Source organism: Lissotriton vulgaris, chromosome 12, assembly GCF_964263255.1.
Source record: "Lissotriton vulgaris chromosome 12, aLisVul1.2, whole genome shotgun sequence".
NCBI lineage: Eukaryota > Metazoa > Chordata > Amphibia > Caudata > Salamandridae > Lissotriton > Lissotriton vulgaris.
The window spans coordinates 781897298-781916387 of record NC_141700.1 but is presented as its reverse complement, the minus strand read 5'-3'; the positions used below and the strand labels follow the sequence as shown (position 1 = coordinate 781916387).

Below are 19090 nucleotides of genomic sequence, written 5' to 3'. Positions count from 1 at the left end.
CCTGGCGCAGAGTCGTCGCGGGATGAAGCGCACATCGCGCTGATACCGGGGGTGTTCCTCCGGTGTCCCTACCAGTCCGAACTCCGACGATAGGGCGAACTGATTTGCTGCACGTAATAGCGCCCTGGAGCCGGACTCCGTGTCCCTGCACGCCGCCGGAGAAGTCTTCCATTCTGTGAGCTGCGGGAGCAGTGCAGTACTGGACGCCCCATGCGGATTCTAAGCTGTGGGAGAGCCTGTATTTATCTTTGCTGAACGGTGTGCGCCGACCGACGGTGGGTCCATCCAGCTTCACAGTCCTTTTGAGACACAGAGGTGAGCCGCATTGCTCCTTTCTCCCGTGTGTGGGACCGCCTGCCGGGACCTGCCGTTTCCCTCGATCCTGCGGGCAGATAAGCGAGGGGGTATCCTGCTCATCACTACCCGCTGTAGACGGATCCAGCTATCCGTGGTCTGCACCCCGCCGGTTTACTGATAGCTTGCCTCGGTTATCGGTGAAACCCCTCGCAGTGAACATGGCGGCCGTCCCCTTTGTGTTTGGCGTGGGCTTTACCTCGGCTACTGAAGAGGCTGTACGGAGTGCGCTTGGGCGATGGGGGGGACGCGGTGATACACCCCAGACTGCGGCCGAGGCGACTCCCCAGCCTGCATTTACCTGCGCTTCCATAATGAGTGCGATCACTGAACTAAGGGCAGATTGGTATGAGCGCTCTCGGGCGCTGGAAATGAAACTAGATGAAGCAGCGCTTGGACTCAGAGATGTATCTCTTTACCGCTCTCCTTTTCTCACTGATCGGCCCCCTCACGACGAGGTGCGGGCTACATTGTTGCAGCGCGCCTGTGAACTGAGAAGCACTGCTGATTCTGATGCCTTGGATACACTGCTGTCTGTCGACCCTGACATTGGCACAAAGTTTCCTATCCTGCCCTCGAGCTCTATCCTGACCAAGGCATCACCATCATTCCACGTGGATCGGCGGTCACAGCTTCTTTTTTTATTGAATATTTACAACCTGCACAATGCGATTCTACGTTCCTGTAACCTACTACTTTATATGGACTTGGGAATGTTGTTCTTCTGGGCTGCCAAAAGTGTGTGTGACTGGACGTGGCCATTTTGCCCTGGAGGTTCATCTCTCTGCCGAGTGCGGCCATCTTGTCCCTTTGTTCTACCTGAGGCGGGGCTTTCACTGGAGCTATGTTTGGGACTACGTTTGCGGTCTGGCCAGGGCTAGAAGTGCCCATATTCATGCGAACTGTGTCTGACGGATGGCTGGGACTCGGGATGGGCGCCTCCTCAGCGCGATGTTGTGCTACACGATGTCCTTCCCGATTTCCTTTATGTTCGATACTCCTTGACTGTTTATGAGGATTAGGGGGAGGTGACTATTGTGATCGGGGTAGCCCGGGTGACTTAGGAGTTGGCCCTCCTCGTGTCCTGTTAGGCGCGGGGGGGGGGGGGTCTTCGTGGGGAAGTATGTTCAAAGTTGCATCCACTATCGGGTCAGGGGTTTTTTTGTTATTATTGACTTGCTAGCTGCCGGGGACGGGGTTGGCACTGATTCACTTATTCCATGAACACGTACCATGTTATGACTTCCCCATTTGCAATGCAATAGCTGATTGTGTCTGTGCCGATGCTTAGTAACGGTGTGCTCTATGATGGGGGTGTTTGTCGAGGGCTGGGATTTCCGGGTGACCTGGTATTGAACGGGCTCCTCCCCACCTTTTTCTCTCTGGGAGTCTAGGTTGATTTTTCTTTCTTGCTCCCTATATTATAGGTATACACGTTATTCTTTTTCTTCATTTTCTTCCTTCTCCTTCCTTGTCTATATTTCGGGTTCTTACAGGGCGACAGGCACTCTGTGGGGGGGGGATGGGCCGTAGCCTCCACAATGATGCAGGGTGGGTGGGGTACTTTGTACATTTTTTAGTTCTATGGGCCTTCTTTTTTCTATTTTCCGCGCTTTTACTCTGGTTCGAATCTGGGTCTGGGCTGGGGATGGCAGGGTGGGGGCGGCGATACTTGGGGTGCGTAAATTCTGGATGACGACTTGCCGTTGTTTGCACCGCCATATTGTAACTGATGCTACGTTCCATTGTTGTTTTCAGCTGCAACGCCGCTTACCCATGTCGTGAAGTTACTGTTCGGACTCGAATCTTCTTATTTCTTATTCTTCACTGACTTATTTCATGATGAAAACTTAAAAAAAATCATAAAAATTAACCTTCAATTCTCCTCTCCCCTGGCGACATGCTTCTTCCCAGTGTAACGCTCATTGTTTCTTGAAACTTTAATAATAATGCCGGGGAACTGTCATGCTTGCACTTGTGCTGACGAAATGTGGTGGCCGGCCTGGCGGTTGTAGGCCCGTATTTGTTCATTTATTCATGCACAATAAAGGTTTTCAAAAATTTTAAAAAAAAAAAAAGAATGCCTCAGCAGGGCTGCTAAACATATAATGATTCGGTAGCAGAACCCCTCAGCTGGGCAGCTAAGCATTTTCTCGGACGGTACTAGAACCCCTCAGCAGGGCCGCTAAACATGTAATGGTGCGGTAGCAGAACCCCTCAGCAGGGCTGCTAATCATATACTGGGACAGTACCAGACAGTACCAGAACCCCTCAGCAGGGCTGATATGCATATACTAGGACAGTACCAGAACCCCTCAGCAGGGCTGCTATGCATATGCTCAGACAGTACCGGAACCCCTCCGCAGGGCATCTAAACATATAATGGTGTGGTAGCAGAGCCCCTCAGCAAGGCCGCTAAACATGTAATGGTGCGGTAGCAGAACCCCTCTGCAGCGCTGCTATGCTTATATTGGGACAGTACCAGAACCCCTATGCAGGGCTGCTAAACATATAATGATGCGGTAGCAGAACCCCTCAGCAGGGCCGCTAGGCATTTTCTCGGACAGTACCAGAACCCCTCAGCAGGGCCGCTAAACATGTAATGGTGCGGTAGCAGAACCCCTCAGCAGGGCTGCTATGCATATATTGGGACAGTACCAGAACCCCTCAGCAGGGCTGCTATGCATATATTGGGACAGTACCAGAACCCCTCAGCAGGGCCGCTATGCATATACTGGGACAGTACCAGAACCCCTCTGCAGGGCTGCTAAATATATACTGGGACAGTACCAGAACCCCTCGGCAGGGTGCTAAACATATAATGGTGTGGTGGCAGAATCCCTCAGCAGGACCGCTATGCATATACTGGGACAGTTATAGAACCCCTCAGCAGGGACAGGGACAGTACCAGAACCCCTCAGCAGGGCTGCTAAACATATAATGGTGCGGTAGCCGAACCCCTCAGCAGGTCTGCTATGCATATACTGGGACAGTACCAGAACCCCTCAGCAGGACTGCTATGCATATACTAGGACAGTACCAGAACCCCTCAGCAGGGCCGCTATGCATATACTGGGACAGTACCAGAACCCCTCTGCAGGGCTGCTAAATATATACTGGGACAGTACCAGAACCCCTCAGCAGGGTGCTAAACATATAATAGTGTGGTGGCAGAACCCCTCAGCAGGGCCGCTATGCAAATACTGGGACAGTACCAGAACCCTTCAGCTGAGCCGCTATGCTATGCATATACTGGGACAGTACCAGAACCCCTCAGCAGGGTGCTAAACATATAATGGTGTGGTTGCAGAACCCCTCAGCAGGGCCGCTATGCAAATACTGGGACAGTACCAGAACCCCTCAGCTGAGCCGCTATGCTATGCATATACTGGGACAGTACCAGAACCCCTCAGCAGGGCTGCTATGCATATACTAGTACAGTACCAGAACCCCTCGGCAGGGCCGCTATGCATGTACTAGGACAGTACCAGAACCCCTCAGCAGGGTGCTAAACATATAATTGTGCGCTAGCAGAACCCCTCAGCAGGGCTGCTATGCATATACTGGGACAGTACCAGAACCCCTCAGCAGGGCTGCTATGCATATACTAGTACAGTACCAGAACCCCTCGGCAGGGCCGCTATGCATGTACTAGGACAGTACCAGAACCCCTCAGCAGGAGCCGCTATGCATATACTGGGACAGTACCAGAACCCCTCAGCAGGCTACTAAACATATCATGGGACCCAGATTTCTTAAAAGTGTTTTTCAGCCCACAATGCAGAGCGTAGCTGACTTTCCTACAAAACAATTTTTACACACATAATAAAGGCTAAAAATTAGTTGAAAAAGAGAACTAACAACTATGCAGCATAAAGACTCTACATTCAAGACTTTAAAAGCCAGATCTTCCCCAGTTTGCCACAATCCTGCTTTGGCCGATCAGAGTTAGTTAGAAGCAGGCTGGAGGGGGCATGTTCTGCTGATCCGTACAATGTTCATTCTGAGGCGGAGGGGAGGCTGCAGCATTCTCCCTCTGCAGAGATTCCAGCTTCTCCTCGCATACAGACATACAGGTCATACCCTGAAAGGACGCTTAAGAGGAAATATATGTGTCCACCCGGGTCTCCCAGCTGTTCTTGTGCAGCATCTTGTTGGGTGTCCTCCGTCTTATGGAATTACATATATTCAAGTTCAACATGGAATGTCACATGTCCTCCGAGACGCCGCACAAACATCTGCATGAAACTGCTGGATTTCTTCCGCTCAAGGACCATTTAACAACAGGCATCCACATACACCCTCTCGCTATCCCTGTGTCTGGATAGCAAAGTAGCCTATAGCTGAGCTCTTGCTGAGGGGCCAAACATCCCACTATACCGACTACTAGCTCTGTTCAGTCAAAGAGCCAGGTCTTAAACGTCTTCCTGAAGATGTTCAGAGAGGAGGCACGCCTGATGTCGATCGGGACCTCGTCTTGGCCGCTAAGTAGGAGAAAGCCTTTCGGCCCGTTTTGGCTCTGCGGATGCGTGGGGTTTCGTCGAGGAGGAGGTTGGTGGATCAGAGTTTTCTCTTGGGTGCTTGGAAGGAAATTCTCTCTTTGAGGTATTGGAGTCCGATGTTGTGAAGGCATTTGTAGGCGTGGGTGAGCAGCTTGAAGGTTACTCACTGTAAAATGTGCTTCCAAGGACCCATCGACCAAGTTATCCCGGATGCTTGTAATCTTTTTAGCCCGTACCTTATAGGAACCGTCTGACAGCAGCCTCCCACAGAGGTATGGCGTGCATCAGGTTTCAAAACAGCAATGGGTAAGCTTATTGGCAGATTAAGCGTTGCTTTCCAAAAATTCCTCTCAAAATAACCAATACGGAGTTTATTCTTCTCCAAGCGCCCGAGCTTGGCACTTTAAGAGACTTGACTCCCTACTTTAGCATGGAAAACTTTATCTATGTGATTAGAGAAGCAGGACCCATGTTTCCTCGGCATCCTTAGCAGAGCCAAGGCTGTTTTTAAGGTGGTTTGGATAGGAGTGGTCCATTTAAAGCTTCTGTTGATTGCGAGAGCAAAATATTTGAAAGACTCAACTTCTTCCTATGTGGAACCCTTTACATATAACGGGACGGTACCAGAACTTGACAGCAGCACTGCTATACTTTTATTGGGACAGTACCAGAACTTGACAGCAGCACTGCTATACTTTTATTGGGACAGTACCAGAACTTGTTAGCAGTGGCAGCACTGATATACCTTTATTAGGACAGTACTAGAACTTGACAGCAGCACTGCTATACTTTTATTGGGACAGTACCAGAACTTGTCAGCAGCACTGCTATACTTTTATTGGGACAGTACCAGAACTTGTCAGCAGCACTGCTATACTTTTATTGGGACAGTACCAGAACTTGATAGCAGCACTGCTATACTTTTATTGGGACAGTACCAGAACTTGTTAGCAGTGGCAGCACTGATATACCTTTATTGGGACAGTACTAGAACTTGACAGCAGCACTGCTATACTTTTATTGGGACAGTACCAGAACTTGTCAGCAGCACTGCTATACTTTTATTGGGACAGTACCAGAACTTGTCAGCAGCACTGCTATACTTTTATTGGGACAGTACCAGAACTTGTTAGCAGTGGCAGCACTGATATACCTTTATTGGGACAGTACTAGAACTTGACAGCAGCACTGCTATACTTTTATTGGGACAGTACCAGAACTTGACAGCAGCACTGCTATACTTTTATTGGGACAGTACCAGAACTTGTTAGCAGTGGCAGCACTGATATACCTTTATTGGGACAGTACTAGAACTTGTCAGCAGCACTGCTATACTTTTATTGGGACAGTACCAGAACTTGACAGCAGCACTGCTATACTTTTATTGGGACAGTACCAGAACTTGTTAGCAGTGGCAGCACTGATATACCTTTATTGGGACAGTACTAGAACTTGACAGCAGCACTGCTATACTTTTATTGGGACAGTACCAGAACTTGTTAGCAGTGGCAGCACTGATATACCTTTATTAGGACAGTACTAGAACTTGACAGCAGCACTGCTATACTTTTATTGGGACAGTACCAGAACTTGTCAGCAGCACTGCTATACTTTTATTGGGACAGTACCAGAACTTGTCAGCAGCACTGCTATACTTTTATTGGGACAGTACCAGAACTTGATAGCAGCACTGCTATACTTTTATTGGGACAGTACCAGAACTTGTTAGCAGTGGCAGCACTGATATACCTTTATTGGGACAGTACTAGAACTTGACAGCAGCACTGCTATACTTTTATTGGGACAGTACCAGAACTTGTCAGCAGCACTGCTATACTTTTATTGGGACAGTACCAGAACTTGTCAGCAGCACTGCTATACTTTTATTGGGACAGTACCAGAACTTGTTAGCAGTGGCAGCACTGATATACCTTTATTGGGACAGTACTAGAACTTGACAGCAGCACTGCTATACTTTTATTGGGACAGTACCAGAACTTGTTAGCAGTGGCAGCACTGATATACCTTTATTAGGACAGTACTAGAACTTGACAGCAGCACTGCTATACTTTTATTGGGACAGTACCAGAACTTGTCAGCAGCACTGCTATACTTTTATTGGGACAGTACCAGAACTTGTCAGCAGCACTGCTATACTTTTATTGGGTCAGAACTAGAACTTGAGAGCAGCACTGCTATGCTTTTATTGAGACAGTATCAGAACTTGTCAACAGCACTGCTATACTTTTATTGGGACAGTACCAGGACTTGTCAGCAGCACTGCTATACTTTTATTGGGTCAGAACCAGAACTTGAGAGCAGCACTGCTATGCTTTTATTGAGACAGTACCAGAACTTGTCAGCAGCACTGCTATACTTTTATTGGGACAATACCAGAACTTATTTATTTATTTATTTAAAGTTTTGTAGAGCGCGTAGTCACCCAGTGGGTATCCCAGCGCTAAAAAACCATATTACTCACGAGGGGGTGTAGTCCGGACAAGTGACAGTTTTAGGGGAAGAGAAGAGTTTTGAGGGCTTTTCTGAACCGGAGGAGGTTAGGTTCTGTTCTGAGACTCAGAGGGAGTGCATTCCACTTGTTTCCAGTGTTTACCGAGAAGCGGCGGCCACCTATGCGGGCCTTTTTCACCTTAGGGATCGTAATCAGGTTTCCGTGCTCCGAGCGAAGCGCTCTAGTGGGTCTATAGGGGGCACCACTGCTATACTTTTATTGGGACAGTACCAGAACTTGTCAGCAGCACTGCTATACTTTTATTGGGACAGTACCAGAACTTGTTAGCAGTGGCAGCACTGCTATACCTTTATTGGGACAGTACTAGAACTTGACAGCAGCACTGCTATACTTTTATTGGGACAGTACCAGAACTTGTCAGCAGCACTGCTATACTTTTATTGGGTCAGAACTAGAACTTGAGAGCAGCACTGCTATGCTTTTATTGGGACAATACTAGAACTTGTCAGCACCACTGCTATACTTTTATTGGGACAGTACTAGAACTTGTCAGCAGCACTGCTATACTTTTATTGGGACAGTACCAGAACTTGTCAGCAGCACTGCTATACTTTTATTGGGACAGTACCAGAACGTGTTAGCAGTGGCAGCACTGCTATACCTTTATTGGGACAGTACTAGAACTTGAAAGCAGCACTGCTATACTTTTATTGGGACAGTACCAGAACTTGTTAGCAGGACTGCTATACTTTTATTGGGACAGTACCGGAACTTGTCAGCAGCACTGCTATACTTTTATTGGGACAGTACCAGAACTTGTCAGCAGCACTGATATACCTTTATTAGGACAGTACTAGAACTTGACAGCAGCACTGCTATACTTTTATTGGGACAGTACCAGAACTTGTCAGCAGCACTGCTATACTTTTATTGGGTCAGAACTAGACCTTGAGAGCAGCACTGCTATGCTTTTATTGGGACAGTACTAGAACTCGTCAGCAGCACTGCTATACTTTTATTGGGACAGTACCTGAACTTGTCAGCAGCACTGCTATACTTTTATTGGGACAGTACCTGAACTTGTCAGCAGCACTGCTATACTTTTATTGGGACAGTACCAGAACTTGTCAGCAGCACTGCTATACTTTTATTGGGACAGTACCTGAACTTGTCAGCAGCACTGCTATACTTTTATTGGGACAGTACCTGAACTTGTCAGCAGCACTGCTATACTTTTATTGGGACAGTACCTGAACTTGTCAGCAGCACTGCTATACTTTTATTGGGACAGTACCGGAACTTGTCAGCAGCACTGCTATACTTTTATTGGGACAGTACCAGAACTTGTCAGCAGCACTGATATACCTTTATTAGGACAGTACTAGAACTTGACAGCAGCACTGCTATACTTTTATTGGGACAGTACCAGAACTTGTCAGCAGCACTGCTATACTTTTATTGGGTCAGAACTAGACCTTGAGAGCAGCACTGCTATGCTTTTATTGGGACAGTACTAGAACTTGTCAGCAGCACTGCTATACTTTTATTGGGACAGTACCTGAACTTGTCAGCAGCACTGCTATACTTTTATTGGGACAGTACCTGAACTTGTCAGCAGCACTGCTATACTTTTATTGGGACAGTACCAGAACTTGTCAGCAGCACTGCTATACTTTTATTGGGACAGTACCTGAACTTGTCAGCAGCACTGCTATACTTTTATTGGGACAGTACCAGAACTTGTCAGCAGCACTGCTATACTTTTATTGGGACAGTACCTGAACTTGTCAGCAGCACTGCTATACTTTTATTGGGACAGTACCTGAACTTGTCAGCAGCACTGCTATACTTTTATTGGGACAGTACCTGAACTTGTCAGCAGCACTGCTATACTTTTATTGGGACAGTACCAGAACTTGTCAGCAGCACTGCTATACTTTTATTGGGACAGTACCTGAACTTGTCAGCAGCACTGCTATACTTTTATTGGGACAGTACCAGAACTTGTCAGCAGCACTGCTATACTTTTATTGGGACAGTACCAGAACTTGTCAGCAGCACTGCTATACTTTTATTGGGACAGTACCTGAACTTGTCAGCAGCACTGCTATACTTTTATTGGGACAGTACCAGAACTTGTTAGTTGTTGTTAAAATCCCTGAACTGGCTGCCCTTTGAGGCCAGAATGCAGCTGAAAATAGCCGTTATGACACACTCGGCCGTTCACCACAAGTCACCCAGCTACCTCACCCAAAAGCTGGCTATATCTGGAGGCTCGAGATCCAATAGAAGCACAAAAAATCTACTCCTGAAACCTCGTAGATTCCGGAAGGAAAAAACATGCAAACGCTCCTTCTCAGGAATGGCTCCCAGGATCTGGAACTCACTCCCTCCTGAAACCAGGCTAATCTCCTCCACAGCACTTTTTAAGAAAGAGGTAAAAGCCAATCTTATGGCCAAGTTCACTTGAACTCTTCTGCTGCTGGAACAGTCTTCTGCACCGTTGTCGCTGGACTGGTTACCGGATTGACTATTGGTATTATTTTTGCACATGACTGATATCCTAGTATGCTATTTCACTTACTACCGACTACTATATTGCTCCTATTAGTTGGTTCCAATTACCCTCCTGCTGCCCCTACCCCCTGTCCCTGCGAGCTTTAAGAAAGAGGTAAATGCCTAAGTTCACCTGGTCACTATTGATGCGGGACCCAAGACTCGGTACTGTTTCTGTACTATTATTTACATGTCATTTACTGGTGTTATATATGTACTGCTGCTACCCTTTACTGCTAGGCTACCATATTGTACCCCATAGTGGATTTATCCACCCTCCAGTTGCCCCTACACCTATTTCTGTAAAGCGCTCTGATATCTGCAAAGATCTTGTTCGCGCTATATAAAACTTTGAATAAATAAATAAATAAATAAATAAATTGTTGTCAACAAATTAAGTTTAGGACCCGCCAGACAAGGATCTGTTGACTTGCCTTCTGTTTTTTTTAACGTATTTTATTGAGTTTTGTCAGCATACATACATATCACAATTCCGGAGTCCGGACCCATGTTCTACTTCTCTCCTCCAACTTGCCATGGACTGGGCGGCCGTGTAACTGTTGATTGCCCTCTCATTGTGCACACACTCTTTATTTGTGTTTATGCACTCACATACATCACCCCCCACACACATTTTTCTCAAATACCCACCAGTGTCTGAATGCTTTATTTCTACACACTTGCACAATATTCCTACACACATAGACAAGCACATAGGCAGAGTCCCTCTATGCACACATCCATTGCATGCCCACAAAAAGACCCCTTTATGCGCTCGCACAGAGCCACACGCTATGGCAGAAAGCACACGCACAGCATACTCTTTAATGTAGGTACACAAATTCTGTACATACACACTCACTTTTATTGAATATAGTCACCCACACTTTATATATGCACAGACTCAATGTTATAGCCCATTCTTCTAAAAACTAATCTGTTTAAGTAAATAGCTGTCAAAAAATGAAACCCCACCTCTGCTGCTTCCAGTGTAAGAGTCCAGAGAAGGGAGCCAGGCGGGCGGGACAGCCCGCGGGCTCTTACTCTGACAGGGCTCTTCTGCCTCCTCCTTCCATTAATATGACAAAAGGGGACCGCTGAAAGACGAATGTAGGTAGAGAGCCAGGGGAAAGAAAACCAATATTTACACAAAATAGCTCTACCTATTTCACTTCAATATATGCTATGCGTCATATCTTTAATTGGACCCTCTGGCTGGACCATTAACACACTTATAAAGGCATTTTATAGATTTTTTCATTGATTGTTTTATTTTTATTTTTTTATACAAGGAGAAACATTTCTTTGAAAGATATACTAATACAAAAATATCAATGCATTAAAAATACATATCCTAACTACAAAAATGTCTTATCTAAACAAGTCAGATCCCATTACACAGTTATTCATTCAAGACCATTCAGCCAACTGTATACTCACACGGAACCACCATCCGTATGGTGTACCACATCCCAGTGTAACAAGCATTGGCATAGCCACTATGTCTCGCCTTTAGGAACTTATACGTGTTTAGTTATCCCGCACACTAAATTTGGTGCAACAACATCAACTGTTGCATGGCTAAACACTTATGTGGTCCCAAAGGCGAGACCTATGGGCTATGCCAGTGCTTGTTTTAACTTCTTTCGCTGGCTTCTTTACATGAACAGGATTCTGTACATTTCTTTCATTTCGTGACGTGCAACATTTTTTTTATTTACTGTTAAAACAGAATGGTTGCCCTAGACCAAGGCAGGAGGAGGCCCAACACATGCTGAAACAGCCCAGACTGGCCCTTTGTCATTCTGTATTGCATACACAATGACAATGAGCACCTCTTGTGATCAGAGGATGAGTGGAGACTGCCCCCACACATCAGGGAGCAGAGGCATTCGCAGGGGAACAGCCAGTACTGTTCGCCAATGCCCAAAAATACAAACTGTAATTCATCACAGATCATCACAGACTATGGAGGTGAGATCCAAATCAGGGATGGTCCGTGAAATTTATGGATGGTTGATCACCCTAATTGAACATCAGGCTGGAAGACACCAACTCCAGCTGGGGCAACCCAGCCGCCACCTGATGGTTCTACCCATTGGGTATTGTGCGCCTGCCTTCAACAAGCGCAGACCCTACTCTCAAGGCCCAGACTTCAGAGTTAACATTTTTTTTACACTGACGATGAGGGGGGGAATGGGGAGCCCCAGCGCCTGCTTTTTAGGACCCGACCCACTTAAATCCCTTCCCTCGCCCTCTGAAGTCTGGGCCTTGAGAGTAGGGTCTGCGCAGGGCTGGGAAGAGGGCACCCACAGGCTGTGAGCAGTGGTCGAAGTGGGGAAAAAAAAGTAGAGGAACTGTGGTTAGAGAATCAGGGGGCGGGAATAACCGAAGATTGGATCAGTGGGTGGAGTCAGGGGTGTGGCTAGAAATAGCAAAACATTCCAATTTTTTGTACGTTTAGCATTTCACTGACCAGTTACAGCTTATAACGTTATTTAATTCAAACAATGGATAAACATGTTTATTTTAGGTTTAATTCAGGAAAAATCAAACACTCATAGAGAATGCAGGTTTATGTAAAGCGTGCAACATATGCAAATCAGTCTTGATCCTGCGCCCAATGGGAACAGTCCAGCCCGAACTACCAGGCCAGATCCTCCCTGGACTGGAATCAAGCATCCTAGAACCGGTTTCGGGCTTTCAGGCCTCATCTGCCAGGATAGCTTGATTCCAGTGGCATGGAGAGCACAGGACCCATGTCTGGACATACCCGTCCCACTCGGGGTGACAAAAGCAAAAAGAACAACTGATGGACAGAATGCAGAACAATGTCATACATTCACCCCAGTACAGAGATCTGGACCTAAATCCATTGTTTTTTGCTCACCATGCCATTCCAGTTTGGACCCAGCCATATGCAAATCAGTCTTGATCCTGCACCCAATGGGACCAGTCCAGCCCAAGCTGCCAGGTCATATGTATTCAAGTGTCCTTTTTTTCGAGAAGTGAACACAAAGCAGTACCCACTGAACTATGCACATAACATATTGCTCTTTGATATACATGGTACACGTTCTTTGCAACAGGCATATTACCCCTCTGCGCTACCTTAGATGAGTAAAACAGCCACTAGACAAAATACACTCCCATCTCTCTCCAGCAGGTACATTGATCACCAAAGTTATCTTGGCACTTGTATTGTTGACCAAAACCTGATGAATATACAAAGAACTTTGCTGTGTTTTTAAAACTCCTTCACTTGTACAAAACCGGTCCCCCCAAACTAAACTGGCCCCTACCCTTCCAGTAGCCCTGGGAAACTCCTGATGCCTGGAACGGCCAGTCCGGCATAGTTGCCTTTTTCAATGCAATACTGCAGATATGTATACTTATTAGATATAAACGTCATGGATCACTGTTAGTGTAAGATACAGATTCTTCCTGAATATCCTTTGAATTGGGTTCCTGCCTGAATGACACACATGAGCATGTTTGGTACACAAAAGAAGGTATCTGGGTAGACCTCTGAGGTAAGCACATTAATGTTATTCATAAGGACCCTCACACAGGACCACTTACCCTTTTGAACTTCCTGTACAATTCCTGCCTGTGCTTAACTATGCATAATCTTTTGGCAAATGTTTTAAAGTTTGCACCCTTAACATAATCTTTCTAACAAGCAATATAATGTTTTTTTAACTTCTAGACAATTTTGAAATTTTTTTAGGGCCATGCCGAACAGAACAGAAGTAAAGGCAGAATGCATTCATGGCATCTGCAGTCCTGTGACTTTGAGTTGAAGAGAAGTTGTATTGTGCAGAGATGGGTTTGGGTCCAGGCCGGGTAAACTCCCAGCCGAACCCTTGCTGAGGCAGAGGTTCCTGTTTTGTGCCAGAGGCTAAGCTCTCCTCTTGCTGGTTCAGAGACATGCTTGCCATAAGTGGATTGGAAGCAGCGTGACCCAGACGGTGCCTTGTCAAGTCAGAGGATCACCCAGCTCTTTAGAATAGGAGCTGTGTGTTCTGCCTCTTCATGACCTTTCTACTAGTCCCAGATTTGGCGGCACTGTCTAATCCCAAGTCTTTTGTGTTATTCAATGTGTTTACAGTTTAGGGCGCCCATGTACTCAGTTCAGTGTAGTCAGTTTGTTAAAATAAACTAGTTTGTGTGCCCGTAGATAGAAGGGAAGGGGGAGGAGGTTGTGGGCACTCCAGACTAGGGTGGCCAACTGGCATGCTTGCAAATTCAGGATGGTGAGTGTAAGAGTTCAGGACAAGGGGTCAAAATTCAGGACAAAAAGTTGGGTCAACAGTTATGCTTTGCAGACACATCTGTAGATGTCATGCAATAGTATATAAATAAATAGGCAAGGAACATAAGTACAATTCACTTCTCCTGCCCTGTCACTTTCTCCTGCCCGGTCACTTCTCCTACCCTGTCACCGCTCCTTCCCTGTCATTTCTCCTGCCCCATCTTTGCTCCTGCCCGTTCACTGCTCCTGCCCGTTCACTGCTCCTGCCCGTTCACCGCTCCTTTCCTGTCGCCTCTCCTGTCCCGTCACTGCTCCTGACCCGTCACCTCTCCTGCCCAGTCACCTCTCCTGCCCGGTCACCCTGTCACCTCTCCAGCCCGGTCACCTCTCCTGCCCTGTCACCTCTCCTGCCCAGTCGCCTCTCCTGCCCAGTCGCCTCTACTGCCCTGTTGCCTCTCCTGCCCAGTCACCTCTCCTGCCTAGTCACTCTCCTGCCCAGTCACCTCTTCTTTCCCATCACTGCTCCTGCCCAGTTCACTCTGTGTACAACATTGACAAATTACACAAGGTGGCATGAATCACTGAAAATCGACTATTAAACATCCATTGATTTTCTGTTAATGGCTAAGGAGGTTTTACGAGACACTACTGTTTTTAGGTCTAGTTAAAGATACAAATGGAGAAGAGTGCACGTGGAGACCCATTGTTTTTTTTTAAATATGGTTAATACATCGAAGAAAGAAGGGGTGCTTTTATTTGTTTCGGATAACATGAAAAATATGTGTGACCCAAGGTTGCCACTTGGTTCCTGGGATGCAATTAATCTTACGTTAAAATTGCTAATAGTTTAAATGAAAAACTAGAGAAAATATGCAACAGCCCACATGCTCTTGCCAGAAAAAATTATGTATTCATTATTTAAAGAGAATAAGAGCCTTACAGCCACATGCATCAAGCGATTTTGGAGCCGCAAACGGTGCGATTCGCAAAATTCGGCCGTTTGCGATTCCAAAATCACTTTTTGGGATGCATTAAACAATTTTTTAGAAATCGCAATTTTTTTCGATTACTAAAAATGCGATTGCATTTAAGGAATCACATTTTTGCGATTCCTTAAATGCAATGCATGATTAAAATGTGAATCGCAATTAAGGAAAATTAAGAAATCGCAAAAATATTTGCGAATTAATCATGCATTGCCGTTAGCGATTTCTAAATTGCGATTCCTTAATTTTCGCAATTTAGGATTCGCAAACAGCTGCAATGATGCATGTGCCCGTTAGAGTTTGACAGATTGGGAACTCTGACCTCAATTGGCAGAGCTCTTATCTGGCGGTATATTTGTTGCAAAATGAGCCATGGCCTGCACCCAGATTCCAGAGACACCTCATGGAGATCTCACGGGCTTAGGCTAACGGAAGGCAGCGGGCGGGCGCATTGTCATTCCAAAGGGGATAATCAGCCTCAATCAGCTTCAATCGGAATGACAATGTGCTAGCTCAGGGAGGGGCTGCTGCAGCCTCTGGAAACAACAGAGAAGTGCGAGCTGCCCCTGGAAGCTGAAAAAAAAGTTCTCGCTTTAAGTAGGACTATTCTTGCCGTCCCGGGATGCTTTATTGAAAGAAAGAAGTAGGGGAACGGGCTGAAATAATTTTTAGAAGTAGGGGCACGCAGTGCCCTTCCGTCCCCGCCCACTTCTACCGCTGGCTGTGAGACATTGTCATGTCAGCCCTAATGCCTCCACCCCCTCCCCTACCCACACACACACTCCTACACACACTGCCAAACAGACCTCTAGGCTATAAATAGCCAAGCCTAGGTCGCACGGGCAGCGGAGGCTGGGTGTAGTGGCAGCAGTAGGAGCTTGTTGTAGGGACAGGAGCCCTCAGCATGCAGTGCACCGTCAGGCTGGCCGTCAAGGAGGACTGCAGAGACATCATGAGGATGATTCGGGTGAGCAGCCGGAGGGGCTGGGGCGCAGCCCTCAGTGACATGCATTGATGCCACGCGCCGCGGGTAGGTGGGGGGGCGGTTAGTGACAGGAGGGAGAGACAGAGTCACTCGCGTAAAGATGCCATGCACCCTCAGCAGCTGATGGGAGCAGGAGACCGGAGGAAGAGACAGGGTCAGCCCTCGGGTTCATACATTGATGCCACGCGCACTCGGTAGCTGACAGAAGCAGGGGGTTAGAGACGTGGTAAGCCTTGGGGCTGCTCACATAGACGGGGTCAGCCCTCAATGACATGTATTGCTGCCGCACGCACTCAGTAGCTGAAGGGAAGGGGGGTTTAGAGACAAGAGCCCTAGGGCTCATGCATTGATGCACAAGTATAGGGGGGTTAGAGACAGGGTCAGCCCTCAATGACACTTATTGCTGCCGCGCCCGCAGTAGCTGAAGGGAAGGAGAGGAGGAGTTTAGAGACCAGAGTGAGAGATAGGGTCAGTCTTCCGGCTCATGCATTGATGTCCTGCGCCCTCAGTAGCTCACATGATGCGGAGGGGGGTTAGAGACAGGGTCAACCCTAGGGCTCATGCATTGATGCCACGCGCCCACAGTAGCTGACATGAACAGGGGGGAAGAGGGGGGTTAGATACAGAGGGGTTAGAGGCAGAGTCAGCCCTGAATTACATGCATTGATGCACAGAAACGGGGGGGTTAGAGACAGGGCCAGTCGGTTTTAGGGTTTATGCATTGATGCCACGCGCCCTCAGTAGCTGGCAGGAAATGGGGGGGGGGGGGGGGGGGGGTTAGAGACAGGAGGAATAAGCCCTCGGTCACATGAACTGACCCACCCCCCACTCGATAGCTGACGGGCACAGCAGGGATCAGAGACAGGAGAGATCCGTCCCCACCCCCGCCACATGGGTAATCCTCCTGTAAGAGACAGACATGGCATGGACCAGCACTCAGTTACTGACAGAGGGCGTTGAGGCGACCCTTCAATAACAGAGTTTGCGACAGGCCTCAGCGGAGGAGAAAGTGACCACAGTCAGAGGGATGAGTCCTCACTCAGCAGGGATTAAGACCACAGTCAGAGGGTTGAGTCCTCCCTCAGCAGAGATTAGGACCACTGCCAGAGGGGGGAGACCTCACTCAGCAGGGAATAGGATCACAGTCAGAGGGGGGAGTCCTCACTCAGCAGGGAATAGGACCACAGTCAGAGGGTTGAGTCCTCACACAGCAGAGAATAGGATCACAGTCAGAGGGTTGAGTCCTCCCTCAGCAGAGATTTGGACCACTGCCAGAGGGGGGAGTCCTCACTCAGCTGGGAATAGGATCACAGTCAGAGGGGTTGTAGGAGAGTAGGGTCTGCTTCCTATGGTCACCCCAACAAGTTCTCTCTCTAAATTGATACCATGCACTTTAGGTGCATACCAGATTGGTTACTGGGTCACCCTTGTGAGCCCCTGTATAGTGTACCATAGGTACCATAGGTACCCAGGGCTTAGGTGCACCCTAGGCCTACCAGGGGCTGCCCGATGTATTGTGCCACCCGTGGTTTGCCTTCCAAACTGACACCACAGGTCTGTTCACACAGCCTGGGTAAGGTGGTTTAATCACCCCTCACTTAGGTATAGTATACCTATATCTACCTTTATATATAGACACATATACACCTATAAGCCATTCCTATGGTAGGCCTCGACAATCCTGGAAGCAGAGTGCTTGGTTTTATGTGAGAGGGTGCCCTAGCATGAGCTGAGCCCCTCTGCAGCTTTCGGTATCATCTCCTTATAGCTGTTCTATGATATAGCCATACCATATACTCTTAAGTGCATTATAATCCTCGTGGTTAATGCTAACTTTGGTTTGGCTTTATCAAAACATGTTGTGTAAGGTGTCAAACACTTTGGAATACTACTCCCCACCAATCCTGGCGGCGGGCGTGGCATCCCACCCTTCTAGAGGGAAAAGACATATAAGTTACTGCTTTACCCGGTTAAAGTTAAACAGAGCCTCAGCATCACAAAATGGATGCTGCTACAACAGACACCACCCCCTTCTCAGGCCCACCCATAGGAGGGACCTATGGAGCTAATCCAGCCCTCATCCTTAGTATAAGTATAGGAGCTGTGTCCCCAGGACTTTAGATTATCCTGGAACAAAACTTTGATACAGAATTCTTCGACCTTCGACATTCTATTCTGACTAGAAGATGGAAGACATCTCCCTTGTGGTCAAGGAGTGACCACCCTGTTCAAACAGGCACCAACAGCAACTTTGCCGGTCTGCAGTTTCAAGGCTCCCACCGGAACCCGAAGACTCTGCAACTCAAGAACTGGACTTCTAGACTTCTCTGACCCCGACCCACATCCACAGCAAAGATGAGACCTGTGGCGGACACGAGAGACGTGGGACCGGACATCTTGGACATCCTACAGTTTGCTACCTGCACTCCTTTCCTGAAATCTCAGTACGTTGTGCATTGGGGTATAAGACGCCCCAGCCCCGAGCATCATTTGAATCGAAGCCCAGGCCCCCACCCTTCGCGAGTATCCCGTGGGCCCCGCCTTTACATTTGTGAGCGACGTGTTTTCCCGGCTTCTTGCCCGTTGGTTAGTGAGCCTCCTGAAATCGCCATCTTGAATCTGACTTGTGATCCTGGTTGTTCCAGGCTTGCCCCAGCTTCCTTAAAAAGGAGAAGTACCACAGACCTTGCTGGTCTGCAACAGAGCCAATCTTGACATCCTGCGGAGTGATAGATTTAAAGCCTGTTCAATGGTCCCCAACCCCTGGTGAAACCCGTACTGCAGATCTGAGATGATCCTACCATCGTCCACCCAATCTTGCAATTGCTCTAGAATGACTCGACCCGCCACCTTTCCAAGGGAGTCTAAGAGAGAGATTGGACGATAGCAGGTTGCCGACCCCCGATCCCCTTTTTGAAAAATTGGGACCAATATAGATTTGGACCATGATTTCATTAGGCCTGTAGTGCATGTTGCATT

General features: G+C 47.6%; 1 protein-coding gene across 1 annotated transcript in view; it reads left to right on the top strand.

Annotated features, from left to right (window-relative positions):
- The first annotated feature begins 16030 nt into the window (after positions 1–16030).
- The window catches only part of LOC147678699 (thialysine N-epsilon-acetyltransferase-like), a 97577-nt gene continuing 94517 nt past the window's right edge, over positions 16031–19090 (top strand). The window contains exon 1 of the mRNA XM_086946626.1: positions 16031–16093. Coding sequence (XP_086802752.1) covers positions 16031–16093 — 63 coding nt within the window. The remainder of the gene's footprint in view (positions 16094–19090) is intronic.